Source organism: Girardinichthys multiradiatus, chromosome 7 (genome assembly GCF_021462225.1).
Source record: "Girardinichthys multiradiatus isolate DD_20200921_A chromosome 7, DD_fGirMul_XY1, whole genome shotgun sequence".
NCBI classification, from domain to species: Eukaryota; Metazoa; Chordata; class Actinopteri; order Cyprinodontiformes; family Goodeidae; genus Girardinichthys; species Girardinichthys multiradiatus.
In genome coordinates, this window is record NC_061800.1 from 8,068,325 (window position 1) to 8,093,305 (window position 24,981).

At 40.4% G+C, this 24,981-nt stretch overlaps 1 protein-coding gene across 1 annotated transcript; it reads right to left on the reverse strand.

Moving 5' to 3' along the window:
- Nucleotides 1-480: 480 nt before the first annotated feature.
- On the reverse strand, nt 481-23,008 carry nyx (nyctalopin). Its single transcript, XM_047369970.1, has 5 exons — nt 22,826-23,008; nt 22,600-22,664; nt 12,961-13,247; nt 9,853-10,157; nt 481-3,686 (listed from the first exon to the last, which is right to left on the reverse strand). The coding sequence occupies exons 2-5, from the start codon at nt 22,619-22,621 to the stop codon at nt 2,858-2,860; spliced, it is 1,443 nt and encodes a 480-aa protein (XP_047225926.1). The 5' UTR covers nt 22,622-22,664; nt 22,826-23,008; the 3' UTR covers nt 481-2,857.
- Between the last annotated feature and the right edge of the window lie 1,973 nt (nt 23,009-24,981).

Here is a 24,981-nt window from a genome sequence, read left to right on the forward strand (position 1 = left end):
ACAAGAGGCAAACAAGGCTGCCACTGAGTGATTTTCATCTCGGGGTTGGGGATTTGTCTTTGAGGTCTCCAAGCATCTTCACCGGACAAATCTAGATATACATTTTTATATACATTTCTTAATTGAGCTGAAGACTTCTCCTGGGGGGTGTTTTGTGGTCCCCTGTGACAATTTTAAATCTTTGGCAACATGCTTTGCTGTCCTCATATTTGGTTTGTTTTTGTATATTTTAATAGAGATTTCGACTCTAGGCATTTGAGACACACCCTATAATGTTTAATGTTTAAACCCTATAAAGACCTTAACCTTTGCCTCTTGCGCAGATGATAAATCTCATAGCTCCAGTACACCTCCTCTGTGACCCACATAACCATTCTCTGTTACATCTCAACATCATTGCCGAAAACAAAACAGCTGCATGAGAGACAGGGTGAGTGAAGAGGATGAAGTGGAGCTTCCAGCCTCCCTAGTTGTCTAAGTCCCAGCCTAATCCTACTTTAACAGGCCAACAGGCTGGCACGCAGATTAACTGGAGTTCACCTCTAAAACGGGTCAGTTCCTCAAGCGAGGCTGAAAGGGAATCAGTGAATAATCATGTGGTGAATTCAGCAGCAATGTTTTTTTATTTATAAAAAATATACCATGTCACAGAGCTTTGCTCCTAAAAGAGAGCTGAACTGGAACCCAAACTACTGATTCATCAAGTTAAAAAGAAAAGCAGTGGCAGATATTAAAGGAGGACATCCTTAAGCTTTGGAAACTACACAGCACACAACACTGTGTACAATATGAACACTGCATTATGCTGGAAAGGATTTATACTTGTAGTCTTTCCGACTCACTCCACAAGCCCAGCAGACTTGGAAATAGTCCATCCATAGGAGGCAGGAGCAGTGAAACAGTCTCTCCATCCCATTGTAGTATCCACAAGTAACAACACCACTCAGCTGCATGCAGTAAGAAGATTATTGCATTTATGGAAAGGCTGCAGAGCCTGCGTTTGGAGCAGAATGAAGAGAAGTGGGCAAAGAGGACATCTGTTCAGGAGATAACTACAGGAGCTCCTATCTCCTTTAATGTTACACACAGATGTGAATCAAGATACAGAAAACAGAAAGCTCCCATTATACACTGTGATGCTAGAACTATTACATCATTTACATTAAAACTGAGCCTTATGCAAGAGAAAACTGGCTGTCCACAAGTAGATTTGTTTTCATCCCTCTGACACGTGAATGAAATAAATCCTGCAGCCATACAGAATTGGTATGGAAAAGTTCATACAGTGCTGTGAAAAAGTATTTGTCACCTCATATATTTCTTCTGATTGCTTTTTTGTCCCAATTAAATTGTTCAATCCCTTGGAAACATTTTAATATCAGACAAAAATAAAAAGGGCAGTTCTAAAATGATGACTTCATTAAGGTAAAAAGCTGATCCAGACCAACCAGGCCTTTTTGGAAACACAAATCAGCCTTCCTTAGATCATGAACTACATGTGATTAAACACATTTTTGGAAAAGCTAAATTCAGTTTCACTAAGGACATCCAGTCTAATTAATTTCAGTCCTGTACAAATGAGAAGTCACCAAGAAGGAACTTGTTTGACAACACGAAGCAGGCTACAAGATCTCAAAAAGCAAAACCTCATCCTTCGATCTGATGAAAGTCTACAACAGATGAACTAAGTCATTAACTTCTGTCATAAAGCCATGTCTAAAGCTTTGGGCTCCAGTTAACCACAGTTAGAACCATTATGGAGACAACATGGAACAGTGGTGAACCTTCCAGGAGTTGCCAACCTATGAAAACTACTCCACCAAACCATCAAATACTCATCTCAAAGGTCACAATAGAACCCAGAACAAAATCTAAAGTCTTACTTGTCATTATGGATTTAACCATAAGAAGGAGACTGGAAGTTTTGATATCTATAAGAGTTCTGAGGCCAAAACCACTGGTGACCAATCAGAACATAAAGGCCCATCACCCGTTTGCTAAAAAAACATGTTGATGATCCCCAAGACTTCTGGGAAAATATTCTGTGGTGTGTCCTGATGGATACGGCATAAAACTAACCCAGCATTTCTGAAAAAGAACATCAACAGTCAAACATGGTGGTGGTGGTGTGATGATCTGGGGCTGCTTCAGACTTGGATAACTTGCAGTGATTGATGGAACCATGAATTCTGCCCTCTAGCTGAAAATCCTAAAGAAGAATGTTCAGCCATCAATTAGTGACCTTTAGCTTAAGCGCACGTGGGTTGCGTAACAGGGAAATTACACAAACACACTAGCACCGCCATCTCTGAATGGCTTTGGAGACGCCTAGGCAGTGTCTAAATCTAAATTCTATTGAGATGCTGTGACAGGACCTTAAAAAAGCTATCCATGGTCAGACACTCTCCATTGTGGGTGAATTACAACTATTTTGCCACTTACAGAATAGGAAACGCTTGATGGCAGTTATTGCCCACAAGGGTGGTCCAACAAGTCGTTACGTTTAGGGGGTAATTACTTTTCATGTTGAGTTTATTGATCTCAAGCATTTACATGAGACACAAAAGAAGAAAGAAGAAATCTGGAAGGAGCTGAATACTTTTTCAAAACCTCTTATTAGACATCAAGTCAGGATTGTTTGTACACTGGAATTTCGGTTACAAATAACTTTGCATAGCAACAGTGCTTGCTATTACTACACTAACACCTCAGCAGAAAGAACGTCCTGAAGCCAACGTTTGGCAGCAGGAATTCCTACAATAGAGAACAAGCCTTCAGACCTCCTTGGATAAAAGAAACCACATTTTATCTCAGAAGCAAAATAAAAACCACTCCGTTTTGGAGTCCTTTTCGGCGCTCATGTGCAGTACAGACAGAAATTAGTATCTGACAGGTGAAATAAACCAAAGAAGAACCACGTCACAGTGAAGCAGAGCAGTGACTGGATGGCCTGAGTCCGTGGCCCTCCAACCCCCGCTGACAGCTGGCTCTCCTCCGAATCCAGCAAGGTCCCGTTTCGCAGGCTCTCGGTCCTGTTCCCCATCTCCTCCCTGAGCTCCTGCTGGAGCAGCTTGGAGATCAGGCTGTTAAAGCGGTTCTCCGTGGTGGGCACGATCTCCGTGGAGACTGTAGTCAGGTTGAGCTCGGTGGGGTCAATGCACGTGCCATTAACAGTGCGTAAGACCACCTGGCCAAGGTCCAGACCCGCCACAGAGGAGGGCGAAGCGCAGGGGATGTCCCTCACTAACTTGTAGTTCTCCATCCACTGCTTGAGCCAGTCAAGGGAGCAATCGCACTCCCAGGGGTTTTTGAAAAGGTAGAGGTGGCCCAGGAAGTAGATGGGCTGGAAAACACTGAAGGGCAGCGTGGTCAGGTTGTTGCTGTTTAGGTGGAGTGTGATCAGGCTGGTCAGGTTCTCGAAGGCACCCTCCTCAATGTTCAGTAGCTGGTTCCTGTCCAGGTACAGGACCTCCAGCTCAACCAGGTCACTGAACCATGTCTTAGATATGTTGGTCAGCTGGTTACCCCCGAGGTTGAGCATCTTCAGGCGGCTGAGCCCCTTGAAGGCAAGCCAAGGCAGATCAGAGAGCAGATTGTCGTTGAGGTAGAAGTTCTCCAGCCACACAAGGTCCTGAAAGGCATTGTCATGGATCACGTTGAGGCGGTTCTCCTGGAGATTCAGGTACCTGAGATAAAGACAAAAAAAGTGCCAAGATTTTTCAGTCAACAATCTTTATCCAAAAACCAGTTCTCTGATACTCACCTAAAAATCCAGCCTGTTGTGTTTTTAACTGGGATGAATGGACTTTTTAACACCTACTGATGACCTAATGCTCAACAGATGTTTGGACTGGACCTGTCACAACTTAAGTGAATTTATATTTCAAGTAATGATTTACTAGAATGATGGCATTACTTTTAATAGAATAATTATTTTAGTGGATACAGAATGTGAACCAAAAATCTGAACAAAAACACAGTAAAAGTTTAAAACTGACCGAGTGAAATGTGTATTTAAAGCAAAACATGGCTGACATTTTTTAGATGGTCACCAGGGTTGCACACCCAGGGAAGACATCCTTTAAGTTTCTTGGCTACCCCCAGGCAACATCAAAACTTGAGCTTCCTCAACACATTTTCTGTTGACCTGAGCTCTGGAGATTTGCTGGGCTACTCAGTATGGAAGTAAAATAGTCTCATTAGAATCAGACATTTTTTAGACATTGAATTTATAACGCTGAATTTTTATCCTGTGCATATATATATATGTGATTTGTTTTTGTACGTAAAATTTGCCAGCAAAAATTTTATCTGCAAGAATTCACCTGAAAAAATTCAAATGCAGAAATTCGCCTACAAAACCTTTACTAGAAATTCACCTGTGAAAATTCACCTGAAAATGTGTTGACCTTGTGGTGACTGATGCCAAAACAATCAGCACTAGATCGAGTCACGTGGCTGATAATGCATCTTAACATGCCACCTGCCAAAAAAAAAGATCCAAGAAGAAGAGTCGAGTGGCGTTAGCCAGACAAATTACGCTCATTTGATCACGAAGCTGACTTCCAGTTTTAGCTTCCAATTTGGGAAACAGTTAAAGGGCAGATTTTGGAGTGGGACCAGTTCTAACATGGTCCAAATGGAAAAAAAGCACTGATATGGCCCTTTATTAAATTTTCACAAATCAAATAAAGCTTTCACAAATTCACAAATTGTGTTTATAGGATTCAGCTATTAGTGTAAAATAATCTAGTCAAGGTTTGAAGTGTCTAAGTACTGTAGTTTTTGAGTTGGAGCAGGTAATGAAAAATGAGGTTAAATTGCCCTTTAATTGTTTCCCGTATTGGAAGCTTCAACTGGATGCCAACTTCAGCTTCGTCAGGCTTCCGGTGGAAGATGGTGTACTAATCAAGGGCGGTCTTCTTAGCTCGGCAAGCACAGTCCCAAGGAAACTGTTTTAATGAGGAACTTCCACCTTTAAATGCTAAAATCTGATTACTCAGCCACAAAAAAAAAAAAAAGAACAAGATGAAGAAATCCCTGGCTACAAAGTCTGTCACTTTCAAGCAGGTGGAAAACCATGGTGAACATAGTTATGCTACACCAATGGAAGCTACGGCTAACTTCAAACGTAACAGAGATAATGAGACGCTGGTAAGTACTCCGGAAAAAAACCAACTACACAAAAAATCAAAATGCACCTCCTTAGATAAAGCAAGTAAGGTAACTTCAGATGTGATTTTAGATGCCATTGACTCACTCGGAAATCGGGTGGACGACCATATGGAAGAAATACACGTGCAACTGAGACAGCATAGCACTATGCTAGCCACTATCGCCAGGTCAGTGCAGCTTAATTCAGAGGAGCTGAAAGAATGTAAAACAAAAGTAAACTCTCTAGAAAAACAAGTTCAACTTTTAAAAAAAGAAAACCAGGCCAGATACAAGAGGAGATGGTGCCTTCATATCAAAGGGAAAAAGAAAGTAGCCAACAAAAATATAAGGGCAGACATCGTCAAACTTCTATGCCAAATCGCACCCAACCTGAAGGAGAAGATAAGCGATGTGTTAGATGTGGTACACAGAGTGGGAAGGATTTCTGATAACCGACACCGGCAGATAATTGTTCTTTGTACAAAAGAATGATACAAGATGACATCTGGAGGAGATCAAAGACGGCAGAGGTTTGTAAAGCAGAAAGAATCCGCTTTGCAGAGGATCTGACAAGGGAGGACTGGCTGGCAAGACAGGCGATGTGGCCGCAGATATCGAGAGGCCAAGAGAAGCAGAATGAAGGCTGAGATGTATCTGAATCACCGTAGTGGAAATGACTGAAAATGGGACTTTCACTTTTCCACCACCTTAACACTTTTTTCTTCTTTTCAAAATAATAGTGTTCTACATGTGCTTGGTTTTTCATTCCAAAGTTAATATTTCATTATCTTTTTTTAATACAAGAGGGCTCAAAGATTCTGTTAAAAGCGATCTTTTTGTTTTGTGAAGGGCAGAGATCTAATTGTATATTTCTTCAAGAAACGCACTCTGATCCTACGGATGTTAAACTCTGGACTCAGCAGTGGGGAGATAAAATCCTATTTAGCCATGGGAATGATAGATCAACAGGCAGCCATATGTTTCAGCAGATACCCAGTGGAGGTTATGACTCATGAAACAGATGATGGTGGACATTGGATTACATGTGTATTGAAACTTCGAAATGCTTTCTTAATTCTGGTAAATCATTACGGGTACAACAATGAACAAAAATATTAGAAATTGTTAGATAAATTAACAAGCTCCAAATGAAGTTTGTGACTGATCATGTTTTGGTGGGGTGTGATTTTATTTTGACACCTGATGAAAGGAGGAATAGATGGCCGACAAGACATTTACAAGTTCATAACTAAAATATTGAGAATTTTATGTCTGAAAAATCAATTGACAGATATCTGGAGAGTTTTGAATGGAGATAGTAGACAGTTCACTTGGTTTAAACCCAATGGACAAGCTAAATCTAGAATTGACGATTGGTTGATCTCTAACTTATTAGAAAGATACGTCACAGAAACTAAAATCTATGGCTGCCCCCTTAAGTGATCAATGTGTAATAGAGATGAACATTTCAAGTCATAAAATAGGAAACCCTAAAGATTATTGGAACTTTAATTCCAACTTACTGCTCAATAAGAATTATTGTAAGGAAATTAAAAAACTTATTTTGGAAACTCAAAATGACTGTTTAGGGTCACTGACAAAAAATGGGAATTCCTAAAATTCTCCATTAGAAAATATTCAATATCCCTCAGCAAAAAAATGAGAATAGAAAATAATAAAAAGGAAACTCAATTAATTAAAACCCTACTTGCCTATTATAACAATACAAACTGGAATGAAAATAACAAGGAACATGTAAACAACGTACAACTGCAGCTGGACGAGCTATTTCTTAAAAAAGCTCAGGGAGCATGCACAAGAACGGGAGCTAAGTGGATAGAGCATGGAGAAAAAAACTCAGTGTATTTCTGTAAGTTAGAAAAACAGAGACAGGAAAAAAAGTACATTCTCTTCCACCAATTAAAATAGAAGAAATTGTCTGACTCTAAACGAATATCAAATGAAATCTGGAAATTCTATAGTAACATTTACAAGTCAGATTAAAGTGAATCAAAAGCTGAGATATTTTTTAAATTGGTGAAGAAATACATCAGTAAAATTGATGTATCATTTAAAAATCTGTGTGGTGAAGATTTAAGAATGGACGCATTTGACCGTACAATAAAAAAGATGGCACCGGATCCCTGGCCCACATGGTATTCCTGCAAACTTTTACAAGGATTTCTGGAATAAAATTAAACTTTTACTTTTTCAAGCAATAAGAGAATGCATTAATAATAAAGAACTAATGACAACAATGAAGCAAGATTTAATTAAATTATTACCTAAACCAAGTAAAGACAAAAGAATCTTAAGACCAATAACCCTTTTGAATACAAATTACAAAATTCTCAGAATTTGAAACATTTTGAAACATTTAAACACTTCGGATTTGGGGATAGATTCCTAAATATTATTTGCATGTTACACACAGATATCAACAGCTGTGTCTCTCTTTCAGAAGGCACCTGTCCCCGATTTCAAATAGGTAGAGGAATAAGACAGGGCTGCAGTCTTTCACCTCCCCTGTTCATTACGGTTGCGGAAATGCTAGCAATTCTCCTCAAAAATTCATGCGCTGAGGGATTAGACATAAATGGACAGAAGTTGGTTATTAGCCAATTTGCAGACGATACAACCTTGTTCCTTAAAAACAAAGAGCAAATCCTTGTTGCATTACAAACTTAAGACTTCTTTTCTCAGGCTTCAGGTTTACACCTGAATTTGGAAAAATGCGAACTTGTTAGTATATCGAATATCCCTATAAAAGAAGAAGTCAAGTATTTAGGAATCAAAATATCAAAGGATTCATAGGCGAGAATTAAAAATAATATGGAGAATGCGATTGAAAAATCCAAAAATAAATTAAATAGCTGGCTTAAAAGAGACATATCCTTACTTGGTAGATCATTATTAATAAAAATGGAATCTATGTCCAGACTGATCTATCCTGCATACTCCCTAGCTATCCCTCCAAAAATATAAAGACAATCAACAAATACAATTTTAACTTCATTTGGAAAAGGAAACACCACTATATTAGAAAAAGGGATTTAGTAAAAGACTTTGAAGAAAGCAGAATGAAAGCAGTTGACTTCGAAATAATGAATGGGGTTTTGAAAATGTAATGGCTCCAATCCTTTTCAAGAAATGACAAAGAAAAATGGTTTGCATTATACCTTCCTTTGTGTTTAATAAAATGGGGTGGCTTAGAATTTGTATTGAAATGTGACTTATTTCTACAGCATTTCTAAACTTACGATAAAACTCTCTGCATTTCATAAACAGGCTCTGCTTTTCTGGCAAATGTTATTTAAACATAACTTCCGTCCTCACAATGTACCTTTGTGGAATAATAGAGTCATAAATAGAAGAAAATCTATGCTTATGGATGAATGGAAAAAAAAACATCTGGTCAACTACACATCTGATGGACAATAGAGACGATGTACTGAATCTGGCAGAATTCAATAACAAATATAATTTAAACTGTTCTTTTGGTTCGTACAGAAACATTAGAAAAATTCCCATAGCACTAATTCCATCAATTAAAAACAACATAGGCAATATACCTATTCCCACTTTTAAAAATTTAACAATGGATGGTGTAAATATTTCACACAAAAAATATAACAGTTTTTTAAGACGCTATATGGTCAATTTGATTTTCCAGGCCCTACAAAGAGATCCTTTCTTTTGCAAAAATATTCTCCACATCAAACTGTTTTATATTTGACACACTGCTCCTAGCAGTCGGTCGCAAGTACGCGCACGAGTTCTCAAAGCAGTCCACGGTGAAGTGATTCGCGCCAACTAGTACTGTCTTCTGCAATGTGACTGAAACATTGCCCTCAAAAATACGAATCACTGTTATCCAACAGCGGGAGAATGTGCATGGACACATGTGGATCTTTGCAGCCAACAGAACGTCTGCCTTTGAGGGTAGCCATTGAAAAGCACCTGTAACGTAAAACCAGCCAGTGAGACGTGATCCTCTACTGAAAATCAGGAGGGTGGAGGTCCGCTTCAGTTGCTGGTCAGGGGCGAGATGCAGGTAACATAGGTGCCAGTGTAATTGTGATGTCACAATTACACAGCTTTTGAAACCACACATTTTCTAAAAAAAATTAAACTTTAATTTATAGCCAAAAAACAAGTGAATGTTTGGTTTTCTTTGCGTTTGGACTGTTTGTAGAAGCATTAGAGACCCAAATTGTCTCCAACGTTCAAAAAGTGAATTTTGCATTATAGGTCCCCTTTAATGCATCATTAAATAATCAAATGTCACATTTATTTGAAATAAATATAATTATTTCACACTACATTTATTTATTTCAAGGCTCCCATGCAGCAGTGTCAACAAGAAAAAAACTGTTAACGTGACCTATCAAACTCAGTGGGTGGGGCTAACGCTGATTCTGTGGCAGCGTCCTCCATGAAGGACCTCAGTCAGCTTTCTCGTGAACTGGCTAGAGAAATGATAGACCAAACTAGGGATATAGAAGCTGGATTTGCTCACCCAAAGTTTGTTCCAATTTATTCAGCACAATTTCTTGAAATTATTAGAATTATTTTTCACACTTTTAAGCAAAGACAATAACCTCAGTGTCATGGCTTCTCTACAGTCAGGCTTGAAACTAAGGAAGACAAGAGAAACTGTAGGAACTGAAAGTAAGTTTCTAACAGCCTGGAACTCACCTGAGACTCCCCAGGCCAAGCAGGGAATTGTAGGCCACCGCCTCAATCTTGTTCCTCTCCAGATAGATGTGCGTCACGTTCTCCATGCCCCTGATGGCCCCTGGGATCCTCCTGAAGTTGTTTTGGAAACACAGCAGCTCCTTCAGTGCAGTCTGCTCTATGAAGATGCGGTCGGGGATGCTGAAGAGATTACAGTCCGACAGATCCAGCCGCAGCAGCTTTTTCAGCCCCGTGAACGTCCGTGTGTGAAGGTAGCTGATGTACTCGTTGTGAGCCATTTTCAGTTCCAACAAGTTCGAGAGCCCCTGTGGTCAGAGGTCAGAGATCAGACCCTGAAAACAGCTGTTTCTGTTCAGACCAAACAATGCTTTTTGTGTTAAAGAAGATCAGCGGTTCCTAAACTTTTTACAACAAGTACAACTGCAGTAAATAACTGGTGTTCTAAGAAGAACCATACTGACAGACATTGAACGTTGTTAGGTTGTTGCATTATGTCATGAAAACAAATTAATTACATATTCCAGCTTTACTTAGAAAACTGAATTTCCAAGTTTCAAATTAGAAAAATGCAAAGAAAGTTAGAGCTCCAACTGGGAAAGCCGAAGTTTTCTCATCAACTATTCCCTCAATATAACTGGCTTGCGCATAAAACTGGGTGGTGGCTACAGTGAAAAACTGTTTATTTTGCAAGTTTGTAGCTCATTAAATCCTTTACTCATGGGACTAAAACCACCTTGAACATGTTGCTGCCATATTTGAACGTAAAACAAATAGAGAAATACATTTTTCACTCCTGATTAAAGTCTTCACAAGTATTCACATGTTGTGCTGCTGGATCATAACCAAGTTGTGAGCTGAGCTTCAAAATAAAAGAAGAAACAGGAGCAAGAGACAAAACAGAGGGGGCAAATGAATGAAAACTCTTTTTAAACTCAGACAGGTTGCTCATCAGCTGATCAAACATTTAGGGCCATTATCCAAAAAACTGTGATAAAACAATTCAGTAGTGAGACGTCTCACTGTTCTTGGTGATCACTATTAAAGCGTGTTCAAATGTGCTTGGGAGCAGTGTTTCCTGCAGGCTGGCAGATATGGTGCTCCATGTGGAGAAAAGAGCTTCATGATGGCCATCTGTAGTGTAGGACTGATTTCTTACATGTTTGTATAGAGCTTGTGAACTACAGCATTGTGTTTTTGAAAGACCCAGTGACCACTGCAGGGATGGGGACTCTCAGACAAAAGGGATTACTGCTGCAACATCTCTGCATAATCAGTCATGGTTTGACGCCTTCGCTCAACCTGAAGCTCCACTGTTCCATTGAATGTAAAAGCTCCCAGATCATGATGGAGCCTCCTCCACTCTGCCACGAAGAAAACGTCTCCACTGGGATGTAACATTGAGAGAGCCATCAGGTCCGTTCAGATCATTTTTTTCTCCTCAGTGAATAAAATTTTCTTCCACCTGTGAGTGTTTGGTGTTTCCTTGCTGAGTCCAAACGGGTACGTTCATGATGTAGAAGCAGATCTGACCTTTGAGGTTTTTTTTCCTCTTAAAGCTCTGCTGTTGCAGATGATGTTTTATTGTTACTGGGCTGCTCTCAGCACCAGAAAGGGCCTTTTATTTGGGTCAAGCATCTGCCTTCGTCATCACATACAGTCCACTGAGACGCTTCCTGATTCTGCTTCGTGACATTTTTCTGCCATAACCCTCAGAGTTTTTTATTTTAGAAATTGAGCAGTTCAACAATCTTGGCTGTGACATTCAAAGACAGAAAGCTGTTCTGCTTTTTATTTGGGTTTGATGCCCAGATCCAAGTTCGGAGCTCAGATGTAAATGGAACAAAGGATAAATAGCCAACAGGAACGCTCATGAATGTGCTTAAATAACTGGTCATGGTTGCTGGTGGGTGGAACCAGTTTGCATGTATTTGCCTTGCAATTATTTGAGTCAAAACTTCTTGAGGACCGCTGTAGGTAGCCCAAATACCACCAGTGGTACCACAGTTTCAGAACCATCGATTTAGACTGTTGAAACCAAATGATGTAACGTTCCTCCATTACTCTGGAGCAGTCAGCCAAAAAAATAAAACTAAATAAATCAAATGAAGCAATACATAAAGAACTATCTGGTTTTTAAAGGACAGGGCTGCATTCATGGTGATTCGGCTGAAGGTTCCCACTAAAGGTCTCTAGCCTTTTCTTTTCTGCTCCTTACTGGTCTTCATCCCAGTTTTTATTAAATAGAGCAAGGACTAAGTATGTGCATTGAGGTGACAGGACGTTCTCAGTAGCGGTTCCTAGACTTTGGAACCAGCTCCCTCCAGACTTACTCTCCATCTCTGACCTGGGCTGTTTTAAATCGAAACTTAAAAACTATTTAGAAAAAAAAAACTTATTTTATTTAGAAAAGCTTTCAATAACCAGTAGTTTGGTGGCACATTATTCCATGCTTTGTATTGTTTTATTGCTGTTTCTATTGTTGGTTGTTTGCCATTTTTCCTTTTATGACATGTTTTCCTTTTTATGTAAGCTTTGCTTTGGTTGCCTAGTCCACGGTTTTGAAAGGGCTATACAAATAAATAAATAAATAATAATAATAACAATAATAATTTTGTTTCTGCGAGTGGATGAATCTGACAATGGAGACAATATGAGCATCATATGAGCATTTCTCAGGTCCCAGGCAGATATTAGTCATGCAAGGGTATAAAAGGAAATGTTCCCTTAATAACTGGTTCAGGCTAGAAGAATCTGGACTCTAGAAAGGATCCAGAATGAAATTCTTGAAAATCAGTCTCTGCAAAAATGAAACATGGGATATTATACAACTTTTTGATACAAATTATATAAGTCATTAATCTTACAATGAAATTAGCTTTATTTGGCAGACCAATATGGAAATACAAATAGGTCCTGAAGTTCTTGGTTCTTCTATGACTCTCGGTGATGTCTTTGGACCTAGTAAAATTGCATATCAACAACTGTTAATGTGGTACTGAGTGACGTTCAGTAAAGGAACCTCTGCTACAGTAGGTTTTATCTGAAGTTCTCAAACTAGCTCATCAAAAGATCATTAAAATATGACTGAAAAGGAAACCTCAAACAGACCTTGAAAGCTCCTGGGGTAATGAAAGAGATATTGTTGTGGTCCAGAGATAGAGACTTCAGCGAGGGCAGGGTACCGAAGGCCCGTTCTGACAGGAACTTGAGCCGGTTCTTCTCCAGGGTGATGGCAGAGGCCTCACAGGGAAACTCTTTGGGCAGCTCGGCCAGGCCGGAGCGGTCACACAGCACGCTGCAGCTCTTCTCCTGGGTGCAGGTGCAGGAAGCTGGGCAGGCTCGAACGCACGCCCACCGTGCCAACGCTGACTGAGGCAGCAGGCAAAGCACGGAAACTGGAGGCAAAAGGTGAGACACGGCAGACAGGCTGAATCTCTGCAGACTTTAATAAAGTATTAGTGGAAATGACTGTGAAAATCATCCAATGCTGTCAGCAAAATTGAGTACTCTATATATAGTATCTACAGGTTAATTATACAGTTCCTTGCAATTGTATTCATACCTCTTAACATTTTGTCACATTACAGCCACAAACCTTAATGAGTATGTTGGGATTTAATGGGATAAAACATAAAGTAGTGCAGATCTGTGAAGTTAAAAGGAGATTTCAAAATGTCTTGTAGATCAAATCTAAAATGTATACCTTGAAAGTATTCATACCCCTTTACTTTGATGCTCCTAAGACAAATTCAGTATAGACTCCACCTGTGTGTAATTTAATCTAGTATAAATCCAGCTGTTCTGCTAAGACTTTAGAGGTTTAAGAACATTAGAATACTAACAGCATCATGAAGACCAAGATGACAGATGAGGAAGAAAGTTTTTTGAGACTTATAAATATAAAACAACATTCCGAGCTCTGAACATCCCCCAGAGCTCTGTTTATTCATCTCAAAATGACATGGCCGTCCACCTAAAATAACTGGCATTAATCAGAGACAGCTTTAATCAAAGAACCAGCCAGGAGGCTTATGGGAACTCTGGAGGAGCTCCAAAGATCCACAGCTCATGTGGTAAAATCTGTTGACAGGACAACTACAGGTCCTTCTCAAAATATTAGCATATTGTGATAAAGTTCATTATTTTCCATAATGTCATGATGAAAATTTAACATTCATATATTTTAGATTCATTGCACACTAACTGAAATATTTCAGGTCTTTTATTGTCTTAATACGGATGATTGTGGCATACAGCTCATGAAAACCCAAAATTCCTATCTCACAAAATTAGCATATTTCATCCAACCAATAAAAGAAAAGTGTTTTTAATACAAAAAACGTCAACCTTCAAATAATCATGTACAGTTATGCACTCAATACTTGGTCGGGAATCCTTTGGCAGAAATGACTGCTTCAATGCGGCGTGGCATGGAGGCAATCAGCCTGTGGCACTGCTGAGGTCTTATGGAGGCCCAGGATGCTTCGATAGCGGCCTTTAGCTCATCCAGAGTGTTGGGTCTTGAGTCTCTCAACGTTCTCTTCACAATATCCCACAGATTCTCTATGGGGTTCAGGTCAGGAGAGTTGGCAGGCCAATTCAGCACAGTGATACCATGGTCAGTAAACCATTTACCAGTGGTTTTGGCACTGTGAGCAGGTGCCAGGTTGTGCAGAAAAATGAAATCTTCATCTCCATAAATCTTTTCAGCAGATGGAAGCATGAAGTGCTCCAAAATCTCCTGATAGCTAGCTGCATTGACCCTGCCCTTGATAAAACACAGTGGACCAACACCAGCAGCTGACACGGCACCCCAGACCATCACTGACTGTGGGTACTTGACACTGGACTTCTGGCATTTTGGCATTTCCTTCTCCCCAGTCTTCCTCCAGACTCTGGCACCTTGATTTCTGAATGACATGCAGAATTTGCTTTCATCTGAAAAAAGTACTTTGGACCACTGAGCAACAGTCCAGTGCTGCTTCTCTGTAGCCCAGGTCAGGCGCTTCTGCCGCTGTTTCTGGTTCAAAAGTGGCTTGACCTGGGGAATGCGGCACCTGTAGCCCATTTCCTGCACACGCCTGTGCACGGTGGCTCTGGATGTTTCTACTCCAGACTCAGTCCACTGCTTCCGCAGGTCCCCCAAGGTCTGGAATCGGCCCTTCTCCACAATCTTCCTCAGGGTCCGGTCACCTCTTCTTGTTGTGCAGCGTTTTCTTCCACACTTTTTCCTTCCCACAGACTTCCCACTGAGGTGCCTTGATACAGCACTCTGGGAACAGCCTATTCGTTCAGAAATTTCTTTCTGTGTCTTACCCTCTTGCTTGAGGGTGTCAATAGTGGCCTTCTGGACAGCAGTCAGGTCGGCAGTCTTACCCATGATTGGGGTTTTGAGTGATGAACCAGGCTGGGAGTTTTAAAGGCCCTAGGAATCTTTTGCAGGTGTTTAGAGTTAACTTGTTGATTCAGATGATTAGGTTCATAGCTCGTTTAGAGACCCTTTTAATGATATGCTAATTTTGTGAGATAGGAATTTTGGGTTTTCATGAGCTGTATGCCAAAATCATCCGTATTAAGACAATAAAAGACCTGAAATATTTCAGTTAGTGAGCAATGAATCTAAAATATATGAATGTTAAATTTTCATCATTACATTATGGAAAATAATGAACTTTATCACAATATGCTAATATTTTGAGAAGGACCTGTATTAGTCATGCAGTCCACAAACATGACCTTTATGTAAAAGTGTTAAGAACTAAGTCATAGTTAAATAAAAAAGTCATGTTTGAGATTTGCCACAAGCCATGCAAGGTGAAAAGCATGCTTGGGCGTCGCAACCGTGGGGGATGTGGGTGTTTTAACGCCCACACTTTTCCTTGTGAGATGGTTGAACACCAAACACTTGTGTTTGTCTTACGCTCAGGTCGTGCTGACGATACATCCGTGTGTAACAACTCACTTATGTCACTGTGTCACTTATTACTAACATATTGTTTCTCTGGACGTGCTAGCATATGTTAGACAGAAAAAGCAGCATTTCTGATTGACAACTTTTCAAGAGAAATCCATTAAGTGGTATTACTGTAAAAAGCTAAAAATCTATTTAAATGAAAAAAATAAATATATTTTTTTGAATTAGACGTTTTTGTGTAAACTGAGCCAAAGTATTTAAATAATTTTGAGTCCAATCTTTACCACTGCACCCTTCTGGTTTAGGATATTTAGTTACAGGAGGCAACAGGTTCAGAGAGAGGACATGGGGTTTCAGATGTCAGTAGTTCAAAAATGTAGATTAAAGCTAATCTGTAAAAAGGATGCTCAGGATTCGCCATAATGTTCCACATTTTATGAAGCATCCTTCCTTGCACAATGATCTCCAGAGGTTCCAGAGGAGTCCCCGGAGCAGAGCCACCCTTCTTTAAGTCCCTGGCTCTAATGCTGCTTCCCCAGCAGATGATGGTAGAAGAGATCACACTTTCCACAACAGACTTATAGAAGATATGCAGCATCTTGCTGCAAACACCGAAGGACCTAAGCTTCCTCAAGAAGCACAGTCTGCTCTGTCCCTTCTTGTAGATGGCTTCACAGTTGCATCTCCACTCTAGTCTGTTGTCTAGGTGAACACCAAGGTATTTATACTCCTCCACCACCTCCACTTCTTCTCCCATGATGGAAATGGTGTTTGACCTATTCTTGTTTCTCTTAAAATCTACAATCATCTCCTTTGTTTTAGTCACGTTCAAAATGAGATGATTGTTTCCACACCATGCCACAAAGCGGTCCACCACCTTCCTGTACTCAGCTTCTTGTTCATCTCTGATCCACCCCACGACTGCAGAATCATCCGAGTATTTCTGCAGATGACAGGAGTCTGTCTTGTACTGGAAGTCTGAGGTGTACAGAGTGAAAAGGAATGGTGAGAGTACCGTCCCCTGTGGTGCTCCTGTGCTGCTGACTACCTGGTTAGACTCATAACCCTTCAGTCTCACAAACTGTGGTCTGTTTGTCAGGTAGTCTTTGATCCAGGAGATTGTTGAGGTCTCCACCTGAGTCTTCTGGAGTTTCTGACAAAGCAAATCAGGTTGGATTGTATTAAATGCACTGGAGAAATCAAAGAACATGATCCTCACAGTGCTGCTGACTTTGTCCAGATGACGGTTGATTTGTTGAAGCAGGTGTATGATGGCATCTTCAACTCCAACTCCACAGCGATAAGCAAATTGAAGGGGGTCCTGATGGTTTACTGTTTGTTTACTCAGGTGGGCCAACAGGAGTCTCTCTAGGACCTTCATGATGTGAGATGTCAAGGCAACAGGTCTATAGTCATTGAAGACTGATGGATGAGTTTTCTTTGGTACCGGAACAAGACAGGAGGTCTTCCACAACACCGGAACCTTCTTCTGGGCCAGGGTAAGGTTGAAGAAGTGCTGCAGAATCCCACAGAGCTGCTCTGCACAGGCATTAAAGACTCTAGGGCTGACATGATCTGGACCTGCAGCCTTATTCCGATTCAGTCTCTCCAGTTGCATCTTCACTTGACTTCTTGAGACACACAGGTGGAAGGTGGAGGCAAAGGGAGCATCAGCATCTTCTGATATGGTTGAAGGCAAATATGTAGAAGCAGAAGCATCCATGGCTGAGGTGGAAGATAAAACATTTGAGGTGTCACAGGAAAGCTGTGGGTCAAAGGAGGGTGGGATGTATGTTTAGCTGTGAGCAGGAGAGGAGGATGCGAAGCTTGTTTCTGAAGTGAACCTATTGAAGAATGTGTTCAGTTCATGGCTCTATCCAGACATCCATCGGTCCGATCTTCTTTCTGCTTGAAGCCTGTGATCTTCTTCATCCCTGAACACACATCTGATATTGTTTGCTGGAGCTTGCTCTCCAGCTTCTTCTTCTTTTCTCTTGCTCTCAGGGGAAGACACACGCGTTTTCTCTCCCTCCCTGCTGATCCATGCTTCTGCTTTTTGTCTGTATTTTTCTCAGAGCCTCGCTTTGCATGTCCTCCAAACTTGTAAATTATGGATTTGGTCAGCTGGTCTCCCAACGTAATTGACCAAATTTTTTCGACGGGAAGACAGGGTAAAGAAGACCCTCTTGTCCAAGAGGAGGATGTTCTTCTCTGGATACACAATGGATTCTTGGCAGCAGTGGAAGATTGTGTGCCTGACTACGACGTCGGTCGAGGACTTAGAAAATGTGTACATATTTGGACTTTTGATAACAGGATTTCTGCTTTTTGGAGTTGGTGGTTACCTGGCTTATCGAATGATTCGCAAAACATGGGCGGCTGTTCAAAGCATTCCAAAGCTACCTGCGATGTCGGATGGAGTCTGTAGAGCGATCAACACTCAGACTGAAATGTTAAGAGCAGAATCGCAAGCTGGACAAGACTCTTGAACAGAATCGCAGCCTGGCAGCAGTTGGACTCAGAGGTTAAAGGATATAATCTTGGAGAAGTTGTACACTCCAGATCTGCGGAAAATACCAGAAATTTGGCTATTTGGATTCGCAATTGAGACATACCAGTAAAACTCTTAAGGTGGTTGGAAATTCACAACTGCCTGAACCACAACATTTATTGTTTTTCTAAATCTGGCGCCCCAATGTGGCCTTGGCAACTTCTGCTAACTGGCTATCGACAAAATATCTCCTGGATGTTATATAAACACGACACTCTTCCCCAGCACTCCCCTACCAGCTGTGTGCTGATAGGACTATTGATAAAACTTCCACCTCCCTTCTCAAGGACAATGGCACTTCTATCAGTGTTGACAGTCTAATTCTCTCAAACACACTCAGACTTATATATATTCGCACCCTCACCGTACCCTTGCTAAATCTTTACTTATGTGTGTTTTTTACCCCTGCTGAGTTTGTTTTTTGTACTATTTCAGACTCTATTCTGCTAAGAATACAGTCTGAAATATGATTTTTTTCCCTCCTATCTTACTTTACCTAAATGTGTGATTTCATTACTTTTCATACATTCTCAGAAGAACTACCAGCAAAAGCCAATTATTAGTATTTGAAAATTTTACTACAGCTGTTTTTACACCAATGACCAGAGATTTTTAGATTTCTTAGAAAGATTCATAGATATTTAGATTTCTTAGAAGGATTGTATTACAACAATTTCATACCAGTGAAAGCCAAACATTATTAGTATTTAAAAGGTTTGGACCTATCAGTGACCCAGCTTCTCTACTTAGACTTCAGTGAGTGCCCATGACTGTTACTATTTGAATGATGGGACCACAGCTGCCTCATACCAACGACCTCAAGGATTAATATTATCATTTTTCTTCTAGCACAGGATGAATTCCTTACCACAGAGGACTTAATGAACTAATTACCTCTATTAGAAAGATTGGATTAGAACCAGCTCTTACCAGTAAACCCCCAAGGATTATTAATGTCATTTGATTTGTTTTTCTGTGTTTGATTTTCTGTATCATTGTAATGTTTTTCCTCAGCGCTTTGAGTGCATTGTTGCTGAAAAGCGCTATATAAATAAATTTAACTTGACTTGACTTGACTACACATCCTTGCCGTCTCTTATCATGACTTTGAGTTGCTTCCGTATACTTCTCAAAAATTCCCTTTCTCTGTCTTTTTTTTCTTGTTAAGCAGGTCCTTCAGGTCACTGGTGATCCAAGGTTTGTTATTGGGGAAGCATCTCACCGTTCTGGCGGGGATGGTGTTATCCACACAGACGTTTATATAGTCGGTTACACACTCAGTCATGGCATTGATGTCCTCTCCATGTGGCTGGCACAGTGAATCCCAGTCTGTAGCCTCAAAGCAACCTTGCAGAGCTTCTTCAGCTTCCTGTGACCATTTTCTCACAGTCCTCTTTATTACAGGTTGCCTCTGAACAAGGGGCTTATATTTTGAGCAAAGAAAAACAAGATTGTGATCTGATTTGCCTAGAGGAGGTCTTGCTGTAGAGATGTATGAGTCCTTGACATTTGCATAAAACAAATCCAACGTTTTGTTTTCTCTGGTAGAGCAGCTGACAAACTGTTGAAACGTTGGAAGTGTAGCAGAGAGTGAAGCGTGGTTAAAATCACCAGAAATTGCCACAAAAGCATTGGGGTGTTGTGTCTGTAGCTTAGCAACAACTGAGCTGATGGCATCACATGCAGTGTTGGCAAAAGGTAGAATGTAAACTGTTGCAAAAATAACACAGGTGAACTTTCTGGGTAAAAAATTGGATGAAATGAAGAACATTATGGAGAACCCTGAGCATCCTCTTCATGAGACTGTCCTACAACAACAGAGTGTCTTCAGTCAGAGGCTTCTTCAGATCTGCTGTAAGACGGAGCGCTACAGGAGATCCTTCCTGCCCACAGCCATCAGCATCTACAACGACTCTTTGAAGAAACCTGCATAATATGAGCTACAACCACATTTAATTTCCCTTTGGGATTAATAAAGTATTTTTGAATTGAATTGAATATATTAAGAAACATTCATGTTAATGGCTCATGTATAAGTTTAATACATGAAAACAGGACCTGTCTGTTCTGATTCCTTTTAATGTGTCTTTTTTTCTAAAGATCATGTAGTAGTCATGCTGGTTTTTTTCTAAGGTGGTGATGTCTGTCGGTAAACAGATCTTGGTTTGTGGTTATCAGGAGAAAATGTTTCCTCTGTTTCATTTAATTTATTTAATTTTCCTTTGGAATTAATACAGTATTTTTGAATTGAATTGAATCTAAAGCCATTTTCAGCTCAAAGCAGTTGCTAGCCCGATTCTTCTCATCTGTAGTAAATAGAAGTTTTTATTTAATTATGATTTTTTTCTCTAGGTCCAAATAAGTAAAAATCCAAAATTTTGAGCCAGAGAAAAGTTACATATTTATTAATGCATACAATGTCATATAAAATAGTTAGGAACATGAACATAAAGTCTTCAAACATGACTACTCAACTGAATAAAATTTATTTCTATGAAAGCAGACAAAAATATTAAAGAATTGAAATTTTCTATCATAAAAGAAAATTATAAACAAATAGCATGAACATCTTTTTTTTCTTACAATAAGAGACATATGAGAATTTATACCAGCTAAATGAGCAACAGATGTTGACATATTGAATGTTTTTTGGTGATTTAGTTTTGGTTGAATCTTATATATATCGTTTTCCTCTTTGCTTTGACCTATCAGTTCAATATTCCTCCTAGATTTCTAATGGTTTTGCATTTTTGGAACTAAAGCAGATTCAGATGTCATAGTAAAACCTTAAACACGCTCAAAAACCCTTCTGTGTGGCTAAACTAAAACGAGCCATATTCCTTTACAGAGATGTAAAAAACTCAGTTTTATATCTGAGGTAGTGGAACGTTATTGCAGATGCTTTAAGGCAGTTCTTGAAGCCAGGAGTAACACAGCATTAGGTGATTATATATTTAAATAAGGACAGTTATTTTCCCTCATTAAATGAAAGCATCATTTGAAATTGCGATTTTGTGTAATATTAAAATTTGTTTGACAATCTGAAACAGTGCAACAAAAAGCAAAAAATTTGAAAAATCTATAAGGAGACTTATACTTTTTCAATGCACTGTCCCAGTACAATATTAATAAAACAATATAAATATTAGTAAATATGTGTTGCTTTTTTTAACACACTGTCAGAGAAATAAATGGATATTTTTGACAAGTCCTCGTGGAAAGGGTATCTTCCATCAGAGTTGCCTTACGGCTACATTTACTGGATGTGTCTCTCTGGTTGATGTGAGCCCAGTTTCAGCTACTATATTTATTAGCATACTTTGAAATAAAATAATTTCTTCTACTATACTAGCATAATCTCACAGTAAACAAAATGTAGAAAAATCCAACCATTAATTTGACCCCCTTTATTCAGACCCTGGTTAATAATAATTGTTAAAATAATTGTTTTAAATAAAATCACCAGTGAGACAACTAACCGTCCCTGAATAAATGTAACCAAAGCATAATAATAAAACAGTGTCTAGGAACTTCCAACTGGATTCCTACATATTTTTCATGCTAAAAATGTCCTACTAGTTCCCAGTTCTTTGCATTCACCTTGAAATATGAAATGGTTATGCTCAGAATAAATGTATGGCAAGAAGGCAGGAAGACATTCCATGCTTTCTCCAGATGACATAGGAACCTTGTTCCAATTAGTAATCTAGTAATCTAAACGATATGCTTTGTTCAGAGCCTCTCTGAATATACCAGGAGCTTTTAAATAAAAATGTAATGCACTGGTCGCAAAATCAAACTTTCCTCCATAGCCACCTCAATCCCCAGATCTAAAACCTGTGGGGTGAGCTAAAGAGGAGAAAGCAGAACAGAGGAACTGGGACTGCATGAGCTCCAACTACGTGCTCCAAACATGTGAACTGCTCTAGAAGATTAAATAATTTGTCCAGTTTTAACCACAGTGGTACCAAGAATTGTCCAGCCTATGATTGCTTTAAAAAATATATATTCTTAGTTAATTTATGGAATTTAAAGGTTGTTTTTCTTGATACATTTTTCATAGTGAGATTATGCAGCTGCAGTAAAAAAAAAAAGAAATATATAAATATATATATGCAAAAAAATATTTTAAAGCTTTTGACAAATCTTCAGCAGGGGTTTCAGTTAACATGTGTTTGAGTCTCTGTTGATCTCTGACTATAACAAATAGCCACAAAGAAGCAAACTGTTGTTTCTAGGTAAGAATCAAGCAGCAGATGTGAAGAAAGGAGCTGGAACTGACCGGTGAAAGTGATGGTAGTCATTACTGCTGTCTCTCATCCGGAACATGCCAGGATTAATGGAGGTCTGAAAGGGCACAAATTCAGTACAGCATTGTTTTATGATGAGCTGCTATGAATCACACCAATATCTAATGAAATCATCTGCAAGTAGTGGGCGACAAAGGAATCTGGACATAGCAGGAAGAGATACAGTTGGAGAAGATGGAAAACAATTGCAATACTTACTTGTAGGCCTTTCCAGAGAGTTATATCCATGTGTGTTAAAGCTTCCGATCCAGATACGCATGAAAATGCCCATTCTTTCCATCCCATATCACTCCCTACGGCCCACCTTCTACAGCATAACCAAGCAAGAGGAGCAGACTTCTGCATGAAACCGTGCTAAAAAAACAAAACGTGTTTTTCCCCTCGTCCTCCTTACTTCACTGCCTCTGTGTGTGTATATATCTGTGTGATAGGACACACACACCAAAAAGCTATCTCTTAATGGGAGTCAAATCCCCTGGATGGAGTGATGGTTAGAGGGATGGGGATAGAGATGGACACGGCCCGTTGGTGGGATTACAGAAGTAAAGAGAACTCTTATAGCGAAGAACAGAGTCACAGATGTAACTTAAACACACACACACACACACACATACAGAGCATGAAGTTAAGATTGTAAAACTTGTCCACTGTTGGAATTGATTTATGGAATAAGCTGGCCATCCACGCTGATCTGGTGGAGCAGGCCATCAATACAATTTATTAAACAAGATTAACAGTTCAAAAGCTGTTTGGACCTCAACGTCTCTACAGCTGACTCCCTCCAACCTTAATGGGTCCGTAACCTTATTCTCACAACATGACACACAAATTACACAAAATGGGTGTCACAGAATGAGCAGTTATGAAACCTACTCAGCATACAAAACCCAGTATGACCTCCACAGAGCAAGCAAAAACGCCCCAAAAAGTGGGCTAAAATGGGCTTTCCATCAAACTGAATCATTAATCCATTAGTTTGCATTTTTCCTGCTCCAAATGCACCCACAAGAGTCCAAGTAGACTCCATCTGTAGAGGTAGAAAATACAGGTCAGGGTACTTAAACACCACGCACACCTGCCTTCCAGGTTTGCAATGCAATGACACAGTGTGACCGGAGGCTGTGGATCAAATTTGAGATCGGGCTCTCTGACAATATACTGCTGCTGGTATGGCACTATAATTAAAGGTGTTGTCCAAAGGTTTTAGCCTCACTAACCTCTGGACGCACTCTGCAAGCTCTGCAATGTCGCCAGCATGATTCTGTAACACAGTGCTTGCCCAACACTACTGGATGTTCTGATGCTTTCCTCCCTGTACGCAAACCTCTCACCTTAAAAACTTTGACGTAATGGAAAACTCTATTTCTAGGTAAAATATTCATTGTAACAGTTTCTTTACTTTAGTTGAAACTGTAGGACTGTGGACCTGGAGAAAGCATTCGGCTGTGTCCCCCACGGTACCCTGTGGAGGGTGCTGCAGGAGTACAGAGTCGGGCGCTCTTTACTAGGGGCCATCCGGTCCCTGTACGAGCGGAGCAGGAGTTTAGCCCGCATTGCTGGCGCTAAATTGGACCTGTTCCCGGTGCATGTTGGACTCTGGCCGGGCTTCCCTTTGTCACATGTCCTGTTCATAACTTTTATGGACAGGATTTCTAGGCGCAGCCAAGGGCCGGAGAGAGTCCGGTTTGTTTCGTTTGGATTTGGTCTCTTCTTTTTGCGGATGACGTGGTCCTGCTGGCCCCATCTAGCCAAGACCTACAGCCTGCAATGGTGCAGTCTGCAGCTGAGTGTGAAGCGACTGGGATGAGGATCAGCCCAACCAAGTCCGAGGCCATGTTTCTCAACCGGAAAACAGGGGGTTGTCCCCTTCAGGTTGGAGGGGAGTTCCTGCCTCAAGTGGAGGAGTTCAAGTATCTCGGGGTCTTGTTCACGAGTGAGGGAAGAATGGAGCGGGAGATCGACAGGTGGATCGTTGAGGGTGCTGCACTAATGGGTTCGCTGTGCCGGTCCGTTGTTGTGAAGAGAGCTGAGCCGAAAAGTGAAGCTCTCGATTTACCGGTCGGTCTACGTTCCTACCCTCACCTATGGCCATGAACTTTGGGTCATGACCGAAAGAACGAGATCCTGGATACAAGCGGCTGAAATGAACTTCCTCCGTAGGGTGGCCGGGCACTCCCTTAGAGATAGGGTGAGGAGCTCGGCCATCCGGGAGGAGCTCTGAGTAGAGCCGCTGCTTCTCCACATCGAGAGGAGCCAGTTGAGGTGGCTCAGGCATCTATACCGGATGCCTCCTGGACGCCTTCCTCAGGAGGTGTTCCAGGCACGTCCCACCGGGAGAAGGCCCAGGGGACAAC